Raw genomic sequence first — 18,776 nt, forward strand, 5'->3', positions numbered from 1 at the left:
CATATACCTAAAAACATTTAATTGTTGTAAAATATAAATTACCGATGCAATAAAGTATAAATTATACAACAAGTTCTGTCCATACAAATAACTTAACATAATTAAAACTCTTAAGGCAAAATAAGTAAAGATTAAGATAATAATGAAAAGTATACTTCATTAAAATAGTAGATTGTATAATGTTGAATGTTGATGTATTGCTTAACTGGCCATCGAAAGATGTAAAGTGGGATAAGTATTATAGTAATATGATTATTATTAATAACTAATTTTTAAAATGTGTTCAATAGGCATAGACTATTGTTTTTATTTATTAAAACTTTAAGAAGGGATCCACAAATTATATGGAGAATTAGATTACATTTTTATTTAACATTCATAAAGTCATGACAATTTTACGTCCAATGAAACAGAAAAAAGGAGACATCATTTTAGATAACTTAATCACATATTAAATACAATAGTTTTCTTTTAGAATCAATTGGTGTAATAATAATCGAAAAATTAAAGTAGTGTGTATTTTATATTGTATTCAGAGGCGTGTCCAGCGGGTAGGCCTGGTAGGCCCGGGCCTACCCTGATTTTTAACCTTAAAGTATACCCAAAATATGCATTTTAAAATTATATTTATATAAGCACACTGAATACTAAATGTAAAATGTAACAAATTATTTTTATAACCAGGCCTGTCCTAAATTTTGGTCCTAGACATGCCTCTGATTGTATTATATAATAAACTATTAAGTACATACCTATAATTTAGATGTAAAGACTAATTGAAATAACACGTAGACCTGAAGCTTTGTTATATAGATACCAAGTCCGGTATAAGTGGAAATATTATTACATAGGTATCTAATTACATTGAGCTACGCAATTATATCTATCTAAATTGTGAACCCTGTATATTTTTAGTTTATTTAAAATATATTCAAAAAGTATTTATTTCATACTTAATAATTATAAATTATTTATTGTTGATATTTTTTTTTTAAAAAAACCTCATCAAATTGTAAAATTATAATAACTAGACACTATTTTGTTCTTAAATACATTTAATATTTAAACCACAGACCATCATTAAAAGTTACAAACGACGCATTATTTTAAAAATACAAGCATTCCCTTTCTGTTATTTGATATTTGTTCATCAAAGTAACTGAAAATGTGAAAGTTTAAATATTAACACACAAAATAAGAACACTCGCCACTACGTTTCGCAAAGAAAAAAATTAGCTTATAGTGGCCATAAATATAAGTGGTAAATATTATTCACGTCGGATACGACATTTGTCATAAATTCGCTAAGTATTTACCATGTTCACTCGGTCGATAAACATCGCAAAGAAACAGTTTACTAGTAAACGGTAAATAATCAGTTGATGCCGGATGCTGATCCAAATCACAGAAAATATACTACAGATCTCTCTCATCACGAATAAACACTATATTTACAAAATGAATTTAATATTATATTACATGCGTTTTTATTAGCTAATGTAACTACATAGGTATTAAACTACATATTGTGTTGTTGCATTTATTTTTCAGAAACCAGATAACGGAAAAGACCGTCGGATGTCTGTGGAACGGTCGTAAAGCAACGTCGGTGGTTTTGTCGTGATGAGCGTGCGGGCGCTATTGCGCGCCATACTTTTGGCCGTCTTGGTCACCGCAACATGTCAAGCTGACGAAACAACGAGCGATTATTCCACCGTTGACTCTACAGACCGACCAGAGTCGACTGAAGAAGAGGTAAGATCCAATGAAAATATATAATGATATTAAAATAGTTTTTATAAATCAGACACTATCCAAAAACATGTGTAATTAAATTCAATAGTATACATTAAAAAAATGTAATGTATCTTTTAAAAACCATACTAAAACTGTTAAACTATACCTAGTCACTACTCACAATCTATAATCATTAATCATACACTTAGTCAAGTTATAAATAATAATAATACAAATTATTAACACAAAATAAAATTGACATTGGACATACTGATATCAATATAATAGTTATGTAATATGTATTAAAATATAATATATTTGTATATGAAAAACCTATACATACATCGTTCTAATTAAAATCTAAAATTATTAAACAATTAATGTAATATCCATAAATGTATTATAGCTGTTTTATCAAGAAGACATTACACTTGTCTCCGTGTTGTCTCCGTCTTAAACATATAAAACATAGCAAAAGCTGTTTTACGCGGGATAGAACCACTCTGGCTGTAGTGATAGTTGAGACTCCAAATTTATATATAATATAGTTAAGAATATTATTTGTGAAATATCGTTTTTATTTTTTTAATATCACTTATACCAAAAAAAAATTCCTATTGTTTCAAAATCCATTATTTTTGAACTTGAATTAGATTTTTTTTTAATTACATCTAAGAAATAAAAACGATATTTCACAGCCAAAGCTCTCCTTTTTACGTGGTGAAAATTACGTTTCTTAGTTCATACTGTAGCCTTCTCGGTTCTTTCCCGCGCAATACAGTTTTTGCTATGTTTTACATTTGTAAGATCACGTAAGACGGAGACAACACATGCGGATGTAGCGTCCTCTTAATATATTAACTTACATAGACGTCGTTATTATCTAGCGATTTTTATACATGCCATATATCCAAATTCATAGTTTTCTTCTTTTAAAAATAATATTGCTTAGCTAATAATTAATATCTAATTTACAAAATTGTTAAATATTAATACTACCATTAGTACATCATTATACAGATTATACTTACTATGATAATTATGTATACTTATATGTACATTAGATATTAATTATTAGCTAAGCTATACTATTTTTAAAAGAAGAAAACTATGAATTTGGATATATATAATATGTATACATATATGATGGCATACACAGATCGTAAAACAGTTATTGGAACACACCTAAATATTATAAAATTAGTAATTAATACAATTACTGTTAAATAATCATCATTGACTGTTAGTTAAATATTATAATTTAAAAATGTGCATACAATATTATTTTAATAATTAATTATAATTACATTATAAAATATCTCAAAAAAATTATCTATTATTGAATTCATATCGTATTTATTTATTTTATTTACCTAATTGTTTTTTTAGCATGCAATATAATATTGTATATACTTATTACAAATACACTATCGTGATAATAAAATATATAAATTGAATTTCAACATTATTGTGTGATGGCAACGACTCAGCGGGTGACTGACGTGCAATTATACTGGAAAATTATTTTATTTTTCACTTAAAATATTTTTTTATTTTTTTTTTTTATATTAATAAGATATTTGTAATTCTTACAGATAACAAAAAAAAAATCAATTATCAATCCAAATTAAACATCATATAATTGCGATAAAATATTATATTGACAAATCACAAATATATAAAAAATAACATTGAGGTTAAAATATTTTCCAGAGAGCTTTATGCATGCTTAGAACATTCGTTTTATTTTTACTAGACAAGATCACGTATTTTCATACGTAAAAAAGTGACGAACTAGTTGAAATCTATCCTTAAGAACGTGTCACGACTAGCCGGTGTCATTGAGGGAAATTGAATGGCAAATGGGTCAAAAATATAAAAATGAACAATGTAAAAAAACCTCAATAACCGAACAACTATGATAAATTGCAACAAACAACAGCCGATCGGTCTTTTAATTTTTTAGTTATTAATGAATAATTTTTTTAGCAGCTACTCGTATTTATGTTTTATTCATTAAACAAGGAATTTTAACTGATTTTGTGTAATTAAATATACTACAATGAGATAGCGATATTTTTATTATGCTGACTTAAATAATTAGATTTCATAAAATTGATAATATTACAGTTCTAAAAATTGTTTTAACTAAAAACTTGTTTAATAACGACAATTTAAATAATTAATAATGTAACCTAAATATTTATTATATTTTCATCAATGCCCAATCGTCGTAATTTTCAATGGCTCTAACCTCACTTTGTACTCATATGATGTAGAATATTCGATATGTCTAAGTAGTAAGTACCATCGTGTTGTAAACCTTAGCTTTTTAACTAAAACAAATGCATACACGTTATTTCTAATAATCTTGTCTTAGAAAATGACTTAGATCATTGTTTGTAGGTATATACCCTACGTGGTATAGTTTTTTCACTAGCTATGATATAATTGGCATTATGAGTGACAAATAACTAATAAGTTAAGCGAAACATTATTGTTAGTTTTTCTAAGTAAATTTATAATGGATAATAGGTATACTGTTGTAAGACAATTTATTCTCCTTGCGCGAACATAACGCCCACTCTGAAATACATTCACAAACAATGAATCGATAAAAATTGTCAATTTAAAGAGTACAACAAAAATGTTAATACGCCCAATCTATTTAACCGATCAATACACGCACATACACGTCCGCTTGCTCGCCTTTCGTTTAATTTTCTTTTAACGCGGACGCAACTGGGTCACTTGTGGTTTGAATACATTGAACAAAACAGCGATTGTGATTTTACAATCCTTTTACTTGCACATATGTATATCCTCGTATGCTCATAAACTTAAATTATTTATCGTGGCCGGCAATGAACTATGCGTGTACGCATTATTATAAACACAATAATATCGATCGTGGGCGTGAGTTCCTATTTATATATTGCGAATTGCAATTTCGCTTTTTTTCCATCGACCGGGTCCAGCGCGTTTGTTTACGTACAACATTTATAATAATAATACAAAAATATTAAACTCCTTCATGATGCCGTCCATTACAACAAACTCACATTTCCGGCCCCTGACCCCGCTTCCGTTTCTGTTCGATCGCCTTATATCGACTTTATATTTTATAATTTGATTTGGCCGATCACTCGAGTTAATGGTCCATCGTAAATTTATTGGTGCAGTTGATCCACTACGCGTTTTCGTGTAAACACTTCATAATAAAACATTAATACCAAACAATACGAAACGCGTACGCGCACATTTATTACATAATATACACGATAATAATCCCGGAACAAATGCAATTGATCTGCTTCGGATAGCTGATAGGTAATCCGCACACAGTTGTGTGCAATGTCCCATGACACACACAGTCACCACTGTCACGGCGAATATTAAATACAGTGGCGGGTGTGACATTCCCCTAGAGCAACGGGTTTTGCACTGCCACCGTGACGATGCTCCTGATAAGGCTGTGGCACCTATTTATTTGTGTATGTATATATGCGTACGTGGATGTGTGTAGTGATGACAAATATCATTAGGGCTGCAAATACCGTTCCCGAAACGATTTGGAATTTTTTATAATGCTGCAGGTGAACAATTTTAAAGTCACAAATAGTCAAATGTTTTAATATTTTGTAGTAACTTTGTTATCTTATTAAGATATGACTAATTCAAATCCTTCATTAAAATAAGTAGTTATTTCTCAGTGTGACTGTGTATTCGAATCATCAATAAGACTGGAAATACTTTTGTACTTCGTGTTTGTTTCAATTATTTTGATGTTTATTTTTTATTTCTACGTATTAAAGTGTATATTTATATTTTATATTAAAATACACGCATATCATGAATCATGATCAATATTTCGAACAAAAATATGATAAATCGTTTCTCGTTTGTATTATAATTTAAGGTGAAAAGTGATTCATGAATGCAACAATACTTACATAATACGCTGTTGAAAGTAATCCAATATCAAGTATCTTTTTATTTTATATTGCTAATATCAACAGATTTCTAGTATTGTATTTCAATCCGATAACTTAGAAATAGTTTGACATTATGAATGTCTGTCATGTACATTTTAACAAAATCGTATTCTATATAATTATAGTCATGTCGAAATGAAAACAGATCAATTGGATTGGTATATGAACTGTTGAAAAGAAGTCCTATATATTATATATAAATTAATAATATTATACGATTCAAAACATACGACAAAAGAAATTTTGAATTTTATAATTACTACTTACTGGCTTTTTAACAATGTATTTTTAATGAATTCGACTAAAAGATATTCTATTCTGATTAAAAAAGTTTTATAAGTTAATTTTAAATTAAAAGTAAGTATTAGAGACTAAAATATTTTGTTATATTTCAATTAATAAATATTTTAAACAATAAACATTATACTAGTAATAACATTGTATAATTATAGCATTGTCATGATGAACACTTGAATTATGACTTAATAGTTTTTATTTTATAAAATTATAACTCTAATTTATTTAACCAACCCTATCGAGGTCTTACTAGTCACAGTATGTTAGTATAATATTTCGTTTATATCTACTTTTACTTTGTAATATATAACGCCAACTATAACTAAGTTTTATAATAGGTAATGATGTGCACTATTGTTCACTGACGTATTCGATTTTGTGAAGCATATACCTATACCTTCGTGAAAATGACTACCTATTGACACGTTTAGTCATGTTCTAAATAATTTTTGTTTAGAGAACTTTAATTTACTGAATTAAACGGTGTACGAATTGTTAACAAATCGAAAGTCCTTTTACTACTATTGCCTATGTTTTTCTTATTCTAAATCATAATCGAGTGACTAAAATATTTATCAAAACCAGTTTAATATCTGAATTGACATTTTAGTTAAAAAAAAATCAGTAATAATGTAATAATCAATTATTAAAAAATAATTATATTCACATTACTTAATTTTTTATAATAATAACTATAAATAATCATAAGTAATAAATAATATAACACTGATCATAATATCCTACATTTTAATATCCATCTCGAAATCCATATTTCTCATCAGCTTCATACCATAAATACAGCTAATTATTCAAATTAATAAATAAACCATTACATTCAAAACATATAATATCTATAGTTAAAACTCATTGTTTTAAACGTTTTTAAAGAAATCTAAAGTATGTATATAGGTAATAAGTCTATACTGTTTATAGTATATACTAATATACTATAAGAGTATAGTGCGTATGTCTTACTTATTTGCTTTCATGAAATATATTACATTTTAAAGTTTGAAATGTTGAATACGGTATTTATATAATAGTTGACAATAGTCAATAGTACAATATGTAATAATAATAATAATATACATTGATGCTTGTCTTATCGTTTGCAGCGAAATGACGTTAATTTATAGAATACCTATGAGAAATTACATAAACGTTCCGTTACAATTCATAATAACAACCGTAAAATATAAAAACATCTTGATAGATTCTATTTACAGTTTTATTTTCATTTCATTTAGTTCAGAGTTTTTTTCACATTATATTTTTACTACTTAAAATAGTTTATATGGTAGCCGCTACATCGCCAATACTAAATGCATACACGTGCGTATATTTGTATAAATACTTTATATTAGAGAATAACCTATAACAAACGAAACGGCATGCGAAAGATCTCTGATTCCATGAAATCCATTAACCCCTGTGTAACGGTCGCGTACGCCTTCAAATAATCAATGCAATTTCTATTTGGTCGAAAACAATGCGAGGAACAGAAAAATGAAGTGGTAATTTTAAAAAAACAACAAACTAAATTAGCAATCGGTTTCTTCGATTAGGTTTTCTGCGCCAAACTACGTCTATCTATATAGTTGCTGCATCGTGCGAAAGCGAAAACCATCTGATTTAATTACTTAACCGACCTAATTATACGGTCCAGCAGTCATGAGGATTCTGGAAAGTTTTCGTACGTGTAGGCTTCTATGAGTAAGGTACTTACTGATCAATAAAATTCAAACACAGAGAAATCGGTTTTTGGGGTTTACGGTGATGTAAAACATATCGTCCTGTTTCCTGTATCTGGGATATTATTTTGAATCTCTTATGATTAAAAGACATCAATTTGAGTTCACAGAAATTCAAAAACACTATAATAATATATTAATAATATATTATTAAGATAAAGTGTAATTTAATATTTTGTGTGGAAAAACCCCCAAAAATTAAAATTAAAATTAAAATAAAAAAGTGTCAATATACTCACACTTATTATTTAACTCAAATGCATGGCAAATGATAATTTCTGAAGCAATTTCAATCTAAGATTTTATTTAAATTTGGGAGTGCGTAGTGATCGGTAGATCCTCTAATTATAAATGCAATATGATACTCAATAACCTATAACCTAGTCAATACTGATCTCAAATATAATTAGTTGTATTATATTATTAATTATTATACATTTTTATATCAATTTATGTTAGCCACCCATCCCCCTACCCATCGTTGTATGCATCTATAGTGGTGGTCGGATCCTATTGATATATTTTACTTTGCCTCTGGAACATTTTCAGTTCACTACGCAACTGATGTACCATCAAAATATTTTCTAACTATCATGTTAAGCACTAAAAAAAAATAATTTAATAATTTAATCTCTTTTTCTAAAATATAGTAAATATATTAATATACATTCGTACACTGACATTGATAATAATTATAACCATCCTTATTCCTTAAAATATATTAAATATACAATACTTAATACATTTAAAAAAAATGGTATTTTTTTAAACCATACTCTTTACTAGGACGAATTAAAATAAATGTATTACTTTTTAATCAAGAATAAAGGCTGCGTCTAAGTGGATCATTAATCTATAATATTTACGTAACATAATAAAATTAAATATTTTAAAACCAATTATAAGCAATAAGCCTATATTTTATTATATTCATATACTATTCACATGAGCATATAAAATGTAAAGAATATAATTAATAATTATTTAATACCTAGATATGCTTATACATATTATTTATTTTTTATATACTACAATAATAACTTAGGAAATTTAAAATTAGTACTATTATTGATTAATAATAATAATAATAATTCATAGTATATAATAGTTATTACTAAAGTTCGGAAGTTATAGGAGCAAATACAGGAAAAATATGCAAAAAAAATTCATAAATATGAAAAAGATTATTCTATATTCATTATTCAAAAACATATAATGACGTTATTATTATTACTTATTGACTATTGTTATTACTTATGTTATTAATAAACACAAAAAAAATTTTAAAAAAAATTGAATTATTGAACTAAAATATGGCACGTAACCGATTGGTATTATACATTTTATCAAACTGAAAAAAGTTTTAAAAAAATATTTTCATTATTTGTGAAGTTTTTTAGAAAATATTAAATATACATGATATTCGTATACAAATCAAGGAATATACACTTTTTTCTTTAAAATCAACAAAATATGGATTTCTAATTTCAAATTTTTAATCTCATCATTGTATAACCCAGATTTCTAAGTTGGTCTATTATAAATCGAGAGCATAAAGAACAATATGCAACTCCTATAACAAACCGAACCCTAGTTATTAAATACAGTAAATTGTAAATATATATGTAATATACAAAATATAATAATAGTGAATGTGATATAATTCGAAAACTTAATATAAATCAAGAGAGGGTCAGTCAACTGTTAGTAGGTCCCCAAGAATATGATATGTAATATATGTCACATATTACATTAGTTTAAAAATCAAGATACTAATTTTTATCTAAAATTTAATCACTAATAACAAATTAAAATAACATAAAAATACAACGAGAAGTATTACAATAGTTATTTGAAATTTTGAACATAAAAGTGTAAAATGTAAACTAAATTTTTATTTTTTAATAAAAAAATATATATTTTTATCAATGATAAATATATATTTTTATCAATGATAAATATCAGAATAATATACAATTATACATAGTATACTTTATAGTTTATAATATACTATAAAAACACTCGTTGGTAGATATTTGATCAAAAATATGCTGGGAGATTTACACTTTCTATCCCCCCTATATATCTGCCTATATGGGAACTATATTATGTAGGTTTTTTTTATAATAGTATAAAATTTACCAAAGTTAATTGTAATAATATAAATATTTGTATAACAATTTGATTTTCAAAACATCAAGCGCCAACCATATGTGCACGTACTCGTACATACGTCTTATTGCTTCAACATTAACACGTATCGACTAGCGGACGGTTTACGAGCAATTTATTACCCGTACATCAGTGCATGAGAAATTAGTAGTTGACAAAAAATAAACAAGTGTATTATTATATTATAAAATGTATATAGGTATAGTTAAAGATTTATGAAAACAAAGATTCTGGGTTATAATAATAAAATAAAATTAATGTTATATTCTATTAAAAAAAAAAAAAAAAAAAACCGTAGTCTAGAACCATCCCAAAATACTTACTAACTACATAGCACAAACTACTATTTTCTATTATAATCCGAGGTTAATTCTTTTTATTTCAAATATTCATCACCAACTATAATACTAAAAGTAAAATAAATTAATTTAATAGCTATATCAAAAAAACATTTTATGAAATATACTATTGGTAAATGGTAATATAGGCTAATAGACTGTTTCCGCTCAGAATCGTTTTTTTGTATACAATGATATATCATTGAATTCAAATTTAACACACCCATAATAGTGACCAACTCAACACCCAAAGTACAATAGAGCAGTACCCACTAGCCTACCTTTTTTTTGTATCAATATTGCAATACCTAAACATAACAGAATCAACACCTATCTCTTAAATGTTTACTTAAATAATTAAATACTTCATTATTTGTATATAAAAGAAAAATAATGTCACTAAATTCTAAATCACGTTAATTAATAAAGTGATTAAACTTTGTAAAAAGACATATGATTAGATTAAAATAAAAATCTATCAATTGGTTCGGTCAATGGGATGTGAATTGCAAAATATAGGCGCTGAGATACAGTATTAAATTACCGTTTAATAGTATTAGTTTTTATGCTGTAGTCGTTTTATAACAATTCACAAATCTTACACGCCCACTGGATTTAAACATGAAATTTCACACGATGGCATGGTAATTTCACGTGAATTAGATGTGCAATAGGATCTTACGTCGCTGTAGAAGAATTGTTAAGAATTCATTTAATGTGATAAATTCCACAAGTTAGCGGAATTTAACAAATAAAAAAGTAACACTATTCAAACGCTAGTACAATATTCCATGTACCTACGTGATTCTATGTATTAAATAAAAATATATATCTTTATTTACTTCAGCTAGTGAAGTATAAATTAAGAAATCAAAAGTTCAAAGATAAAATATATTATAGAATGCTAAAATAGCAAACATACATATAATAATATAGTATTAACATTAATGTATTTATCGTAATTATATTGGCCATTTTGATGATAATAGAGAAGATTCAGTGGAATTTAAAAAAAAAATCATAACAAAAATGTCAATTTTTCACACATACATATGAAACTTTAATCATTGTTAACATAATATCATAATATATTACTGCAACTTAAATAAAAAAATATACATAAATATATTCACAATAACAACAACAATTCAATGAATATGCGTACAATGAGAAAATTACTTTGGTCATTGAGCCATTTAAATATAATGCCAAAAATCAAAATACCTGTCAATCAATCCATCATTATAAAATTACCATTGACCGCAACTAATTTTGTACCTAATGAAGATGTTCAAGTGTGTCACAGTGATGTTTTAATACTAATATAATAATATTGTATACCAATACTACTATTTGTGTAAGAAAATAAAAATAAAACGTCAATAAAAATAGTATTCAAGAAAACTATGTACGTCTGTTCAAGTCATGTGAGTATTTGTTTATAATCCTATATAATAATATGATTGCATACAAATAAACACAAATTTGTCACATCGTTACGGAATAGAAATTACTATATCATATTTCTAGCATGTCCGGCGAGTTTCTATGTACACTGACAATAAAACTATACGTTTAAGCTTCTAGTGCCGCCCACATAACTGGGCCATAGCGGTATATACTCCAGGGGCAATATTGTTTGTTAGTGTTAAAAAGTCGAATGAATAGCCAAATCAGAAAACGAATCTAATAAAGACAGGTGTAATTGAGTATTGGCATTATAATTGGTAGAATTTTCAAGATATTGTCCTAGATTATCAGAAGGCGTGAGTCAAGTGTCCATTTGGTTGTACAGTATTAGGTTCCAAAATCTATCAATAGCGAAAGTGGTTATATTATAAATACAAAGAACGTATGATTTACTTGTTCGTTCTAATTATCTAAATTATACGATAAGAGTATAAGACTCCCCGAAGACACAATTGATTATATACTTATTATAATATTATAATAAATAAGAATGATAAAAATGTACTTTTTACGTAGTATAATATGTAATAAGAAAAATAAAATGAACTTAAAAGTTTTAAATATAAAAAAAAAAATATTGATTAGATCTTAAATAAGTTTTACGATGATGTAAGCACACTCGTGTTGTGAAATTTAAGTTGTTACATTTATAAAAATGAGTATGCTCTTTTAATAAGTATAGTAGCTAACTAATAAATACTAATTAATCATGTTAATTATTAATATATTAAAAATAAAATAAAAATATGTACGTAAAGTATGTACGTATTATTATATATGTTTAATACAATCTATTAAATTTTTTTATACAAAGATTTTTTACTCTAAAAATAATTATAGACTATAATATTATATAAACGTTATTTTGTTTTGATAGGAAACGAATAAATCTGCAACGCCTAACCAAGGATTAAAACCAACAAAATACCACTATTATCCACACAATCAACACATATATCTACTGCCCGAGTGTGCAGTTCAACAGGTATAGTATTAGATATTTTTTTATTTTTCTTATGAAAAATTATTTAGTTTAATTATTTAAAATCGGGGGCTATCTACCAACTAAATTATTTTGGTATTTTATGCGAACTACTGCATCACATTGTTATTTAATGTTTAATATCTAATTTAATGTCAACATATTTGATAATTTTTAAAAAGACACTAAGACTGTCTAAGACAACTTTTTTATAAGATTATTTAAATATATTAAAAGTATATATAAATGTAATAATAGTCTTAAAATTGACGAGAAACGGTGTTGAATAAAAATATATTTAAATAAAACATTAATTGTTAGTGTTAAATATACATAGCTTAATGGTAGTAGATCGCATACAAAATCACTAGCTAGTTATATTTATTATATTTCTATAAGTACAAATTAAATCAACAATATAACTAATATTTTTATTCGCACAATTGTTTAAAAATTAATTCAAAGTTGCAATAACTACAACCTATCTATGTTTGCAATGTTCTTATTAATTTTAACTAAAGAGTAAAAGGCTAATTTAAGTACTAATTTTAACAAAAATATATAATATATGTAAATTATTAAATTAGTGCTATAAAAATCCATATTTTTTAATCGTTGCTTGTTAAAAAGATTTATTTAACCGTAAAATATTTATATACGGTCAATAAGTGTTCAATTAATACATTTTATTATAGGTGTGTAATGCGGTATATGTTAGACTCAACTACACGCAACCACTATGCGCCTGTCCGTCCAGATACAAAGAGCCATGCTCTGCATCTTTGAACGCTGACGACCTGCACACTACGGAACTGTCTACGGACACAACCGGCAAAGTGAGTAAAAATAAATTGCATTTTATTGGTATTATACATACCTATCTACAATTTACCAATATATTAGACACAATAATTTAAATTATTAGACTTTACTATATCGATCAGTGATAAAGTATTATTTTGGCTAAGTATACTATTAAGAATTTGTATTCAATAATTCACTTAGTTAGAAACCTGGAACAATTATTATCATTATTCATAAGCATTTTGCAATAAATTGAAATATCCTTATTCCTTACATAATTTCGTCCCAGCTGTTAATTATTTTATGTATCCAAAACGCAATACAATAAGAGTATAATATAATATGATGGATGGAGTAAAAATTAAATTAAATTGTTTTAAAAACAATATAATGAAAATAATTGATTATTTTCTAAATATCTAAATTTTAGATTTTAAGGTTATTAATAAAACAATTTTGTAAACGTATAATATCAATGTTATAATTTATTATATATATATAAATAGGTACTTATACAAAAGAGACAAAAGCTGAGCTAAACACTAAATAATAAATATATCTTAATTGTTGTAAACATGCGTTAAATTCTCTTACATTCGTGCCTCGTGGTTTTACTATAGAGTATAGACATATTTTTAAACGCATATTCTATAAGCGTACCACATAACCCCGTTTTGAACTGATTTTACTTACTACTTAAATTTAATTTTTTTATAATAATTATTATTTATTATTTATTGTTGTAACTTGTGATATGTTTATAAGTTATATAGATAGTTTAAATAGTAAAGTACAAATCAAAATACAAATATTCTCAAAATCTTACGACTGTGCTTGAATATTTTTAAAAAATATGTTTTTTGTAAAAATTGATGTATAAATTCTAAAGTATATAATATACATAATATTGATTGTATGTATCTAAATATATCATTTATATTTAAAAAATATATATAATATATACATCTACGACCTAGAAAAATACTATATTTCATATAAGATATACGACTTGTAAAATATGCATATCAGCAAAGAAGCAAAAGGCACAAAAATAAATTATATGAGAACAAAAATAAATAAAATAAAAGAATACTTCGCTTTTCTATTATGAGCCTATAGTGTACCGCATTACCATGCCATGTATCATGTCAATAATGATATTATATAGGTATTAGGTAGTGAAAAAAATGATTATGACTTTATATTCTTTCAATTACCTATGATACGCTGGCAGGCATATCATTAAATTTGCTGAGTCTTGACCAACATATCATTTATACGTTTTGAATGTAGTATAAAAAAAAACAATGAAGTAAATATTATTCAATAATTTGTTAAATTTCCAAATAAGAAGACGTGTGGCAACAAAACAAATCTGAATAATTAATTTTTTTTTTAGTATACTCATCGTATATGCGCAATGAATAATAAGTGTATGTGTCTAGTGCTTACTGTATAGTCAAACTGTCAAGAGAAAACAAGTTAAATATGCAGTTGTTTTACAAGTATTCGCATTTTGGAATCACTGTAAACTTTTCAGGAAAATCATTGTTTTACATAGATACATACGAAAAAAATTCATAATTCAATATTCGCATTTCACATAATATGTGGCACGTGCACAGTAAAAAAAGTGTATTATACTCACACAGTACTCATTTAAAACAATATTAATAACTTAAAGATTGGTACTTTTTGATATAATATGAACAAGAATTTTTATTGTGAAATTGGTTTCTTTTATATTATAAGTAACCAACATTTGGCATTAAACTTATTTGCAAAAATACAAAAAAAAAATGAAATAAAAAATATTGAATATTTTGGTTTATTTTTTTTTTTTGTTCCTTTATAATAAATATGAAAAACTCAATATTCCAGCAATGCTCTCAACACATTATAACTACGGTTATAATGATTATATCTATAATTGTTTAATTTTTCATTCATATGTTTGATGTTTATTTAAAAACTATATTTATTTACTGTAGGTTATTATAAAATATTATATTACTAATGTATAATTTATATTAGATCAGGTTAGAGAATAAAAAATTTACGGATAATATAATATGATTAATATAGCTAAATTTATAATTTTAACACAAATATTTTATATTAAATAATATTATAGCATGTTCGTTTAGCTCATCTTTGTAGGTAGGTACCTATCTTCTAACTTCTAACTATATATTATTTATTCCGTATTTGTATTAATAACGTTTTCTATTTACTGCGTTATATAATATATTTATACAAAAAATACTTATACATAGAAAATAGAAACTCTTTGTTTATGCTCACCGCAATAAGCTATAGGTATATAATAAAATACATATATTTATTATTATATACTTTAAAAATAGCATTAAAAATAATTCTACGTAATATACGACGATATACGCGTGCGCACATAACCCGCTGCTACTTTACCATATATATTACTATACGCACATGCATTAGGTGTAGATAGTGCAGAAAATGTCGTGAAATCGTGCAATTTTGGTCTCGTGCATATAGTAAAGTAAAAAAAAAAATACGCAAAAAAAAGCCACGAGAGTACCGTTTTTTTCTATCGCGCCAGGCTACGACCCACTTATTCTACACACTCCCTCCACCCCCGCGACCATTTGAATTGCTAATACTCGGGCGCGACTACATGTGATACCAACGTTTCCCTGAGTACAGACCGTTTTTATCGCGTCGGCCGAACCTAAACGCGTGCCGAGTAGTACCTCCTAACCTTAACCCGGTATAATATTATTATATTTATAATATTATTTAGTCCACTGTATTATACATATTATAGTCTTTCAGTGGCGATCGAAGGAATAGAAGACCACTCTAGATACGCACTATATATATATATAAACACATACAATAATACACGCAAACGCTCGCTGCCGCTGCTAGGATCGTCACGAATAGTCGTGTACGCGTTATTATTTATTTATTTATTATTATTATTATTACCATATGTACATATATAGGTACATTGAACGTTGTAGACTCACACGCTAGCGTTATTCAAGACCATAAATCTTGTTATATTGCCGCCAAAAAGGTGAAAATGGTATAACATCCGCAACGGTGGCGTCGCCGCTGCCTCGACCCAGACACGTCGGTCGTTATTAACACGACCATTCGACTAGAACTTTTACTCACCCGCAACAAACGGTTACACGCTTAAGTACACGAAATTCCTTTTGTTCTTAATTCTACGGAAAACATACATCTATACACACGCATAATACACCATACTATATTTTTGTATTTGATTCTAATCTAGTCATGAAAAATCATCGAGAAAACGTAAATACACTGTTAAAACATTTCGTTATACCTATATACTACTAAGAACAAACACGAATTACTTATTTAATTTTTATTTTTTTTATGACATCTGTCTGTTTTTAGATGTAATTGTTATTAATTGTTTATTTAATCGTTTTAGTGATAGTTTACTAATCTCTATACATTTATACATTTTTTTTCTTCTATAATTTCTATAAGACTACAGAGTAGATCATGATAAATTATTATGACCATATTTATAAAAAAAAATTATAAAAAAGATTTTGGCTCAACTTTATTTTCTATGATACATTGGACATAATGTTTTCCTGTTATGTGTAATAAAGACTTGAAGGTTTAATAATATTACACAATGCAATGCGCCTGTATAAGACATTTAAGACATTTGTTATACATTTTTACATAATATGTATATATAAATACAGTTTTATTAATTCATATTTAATGAAATTATGTAAATAATGTCAATTATTATATTTTTATACAAATAACTGTAAATTAGATGGACAATTTATCTTCCTATAATACAAACACAATGTATTTTGTAATATTATATCATTGTTTCCCAGCTACTTTTAAAATGTAATTATTAAAAAATTTGTTAAGTTTCATAAAATATAATTTAATTTGTTTTAAATTTATTAGTTCAATTTTGAATATTTTGATATTATATTTTAAAAAAGAGATGCCTATAATCAATTTATACTTAAAAAATACATTTTTACGAGACTACATTTGCATATTATCTTTTAATATTATTAGTATTATTAGAATATATATAAAATGAAAAAAATTAATTCACTATAGACAATATAGGTACACTATGATTTTTAACAACAATTTCTTTTTTTCTACTTATTCGATGTACTATGATATAATCACAAATCATAATTTAACCTTATACATATAAATAAGTTCACCTACCTACTTAAATACAGATAATCAGATAATTTAAATTCCAACAATCTGATAAGGTATCAGTGATAATATTGATAATAATCATGGTTTAGTTCAAGGTTTATAGATTATAGTATAATTTTTAATCTTGGGTTTGGTCGTGTTGTTGCATTTGATAGTAAATAATTTATCATTTATCATTATACAGTTAATTTAATAACGTCAACTTAAATACATTACCTATACTATAATTATGTGATATGTCTATAAACAAACTTACATTTGAATAAAAATATATAGTAGCTTGATAAAAAAAACAACTTAGTACAACCGTTTTAGGATTAAACAAAAAATTAATAACATAAAGTTGTCAGCAAGATATTAAGATGAATAAAAAAAAACCATTATAATAATGCTTTTAATGATACAAATATTTGTAGATATTGTGAATAAGTTAGAAAAATTAAAATTGTTTAATTCCAATTTTCAATACCAACACAATTATTAGTATAGATTATATTATAATTTATAATCAATGCTATTATAGTAATAATCAAATAATAAACACTTCCATATGAAACAGTATATAGAATTTTTCGCTCTTATCATAATATGAATTCAATAATTGGGTTTTATTCAAAGATTTTACGTTTGTTTAAATATTTATCTATTTGATCAATAATAATAATTGATAAAAGTATTTAAACTTCTTAAACAAATAATAATACGCATATTCAGACTTAAAATTTTGACTGTTTTGAGATTTTATAGATGACAAATTAAAAAAAATAAAATAGTAATATAAATAAATAAATAGGTATACCGATAAAAACTTGGTGTAAAATGTACCTTAAGCTAAAATAGTTTATTCAGCGATGAGAGAACCGTAACAAATTTAATTTAAAAATCGAACATGAAATAATCGTTTACTATGATTGTGGCAATTTAAATAATAATATTTCATAACTGGGCTCAATAATATATATAATTCACATTTCCTAATCCAGCATCGAAAAAA

The 18,776-nt window shown here is 25.8% G+C and overlaps 2 protein-coding genes across 2 annotated transcripts in view; both read left to right on the forward strand.

Moving 5' to 3' along the window:
* The window catches only part of LOC132917984 (transcription termination factor 3, mitochondrial), a 235,294-nt gene that overhangs the window by 153,968 nt on the left and 62,550 nt on the right, over positions 1-18,776 (forward strand). The window lies entirely within an intron of this gene.
* The window catches only part of LOC132932049 (uncharacterized), a 35,252-nt gene that overhangs the window by 12,248 nt on the left and 4,228 nt on the right, over positions 1-18,776 (forward strand). Inside the window, exons 2-4 of the mRNA XM_060998239.1 lie at positions 1,552-1,755; positions 12,638-12,745; positions 13,438-13,578. Coding sequence (XP_060854222.1) covers positions 1,624-1,755; positions 12,638-12,745; positions 13,438-13,578 — 381 coding nt within the window. The 5' untranslated portion in view covers positions 1,552-1,623. The remainder of the gene's footprint in view (positions 1-1,551; positions 1,756-12,637; positions 12,746-13,437; positions 13,579-18,776) is intronic.

The sequence above is a fragment of the Rhopalosiphum padi genome, chromosome 1, assembly GCF_020882245.1.
Source record: "Rhopalosiphum padi isolate XX-2018 chromosome 1, ASM2088224v1, whole genome shotgun sequence".
Taxonomy (NCBI): Eukaryota; Metazoa; Arthropoda; class Insecta; order Hemiptera; family Aphididae; genus Rhopalosiphum; species Rhopalosiphum padi.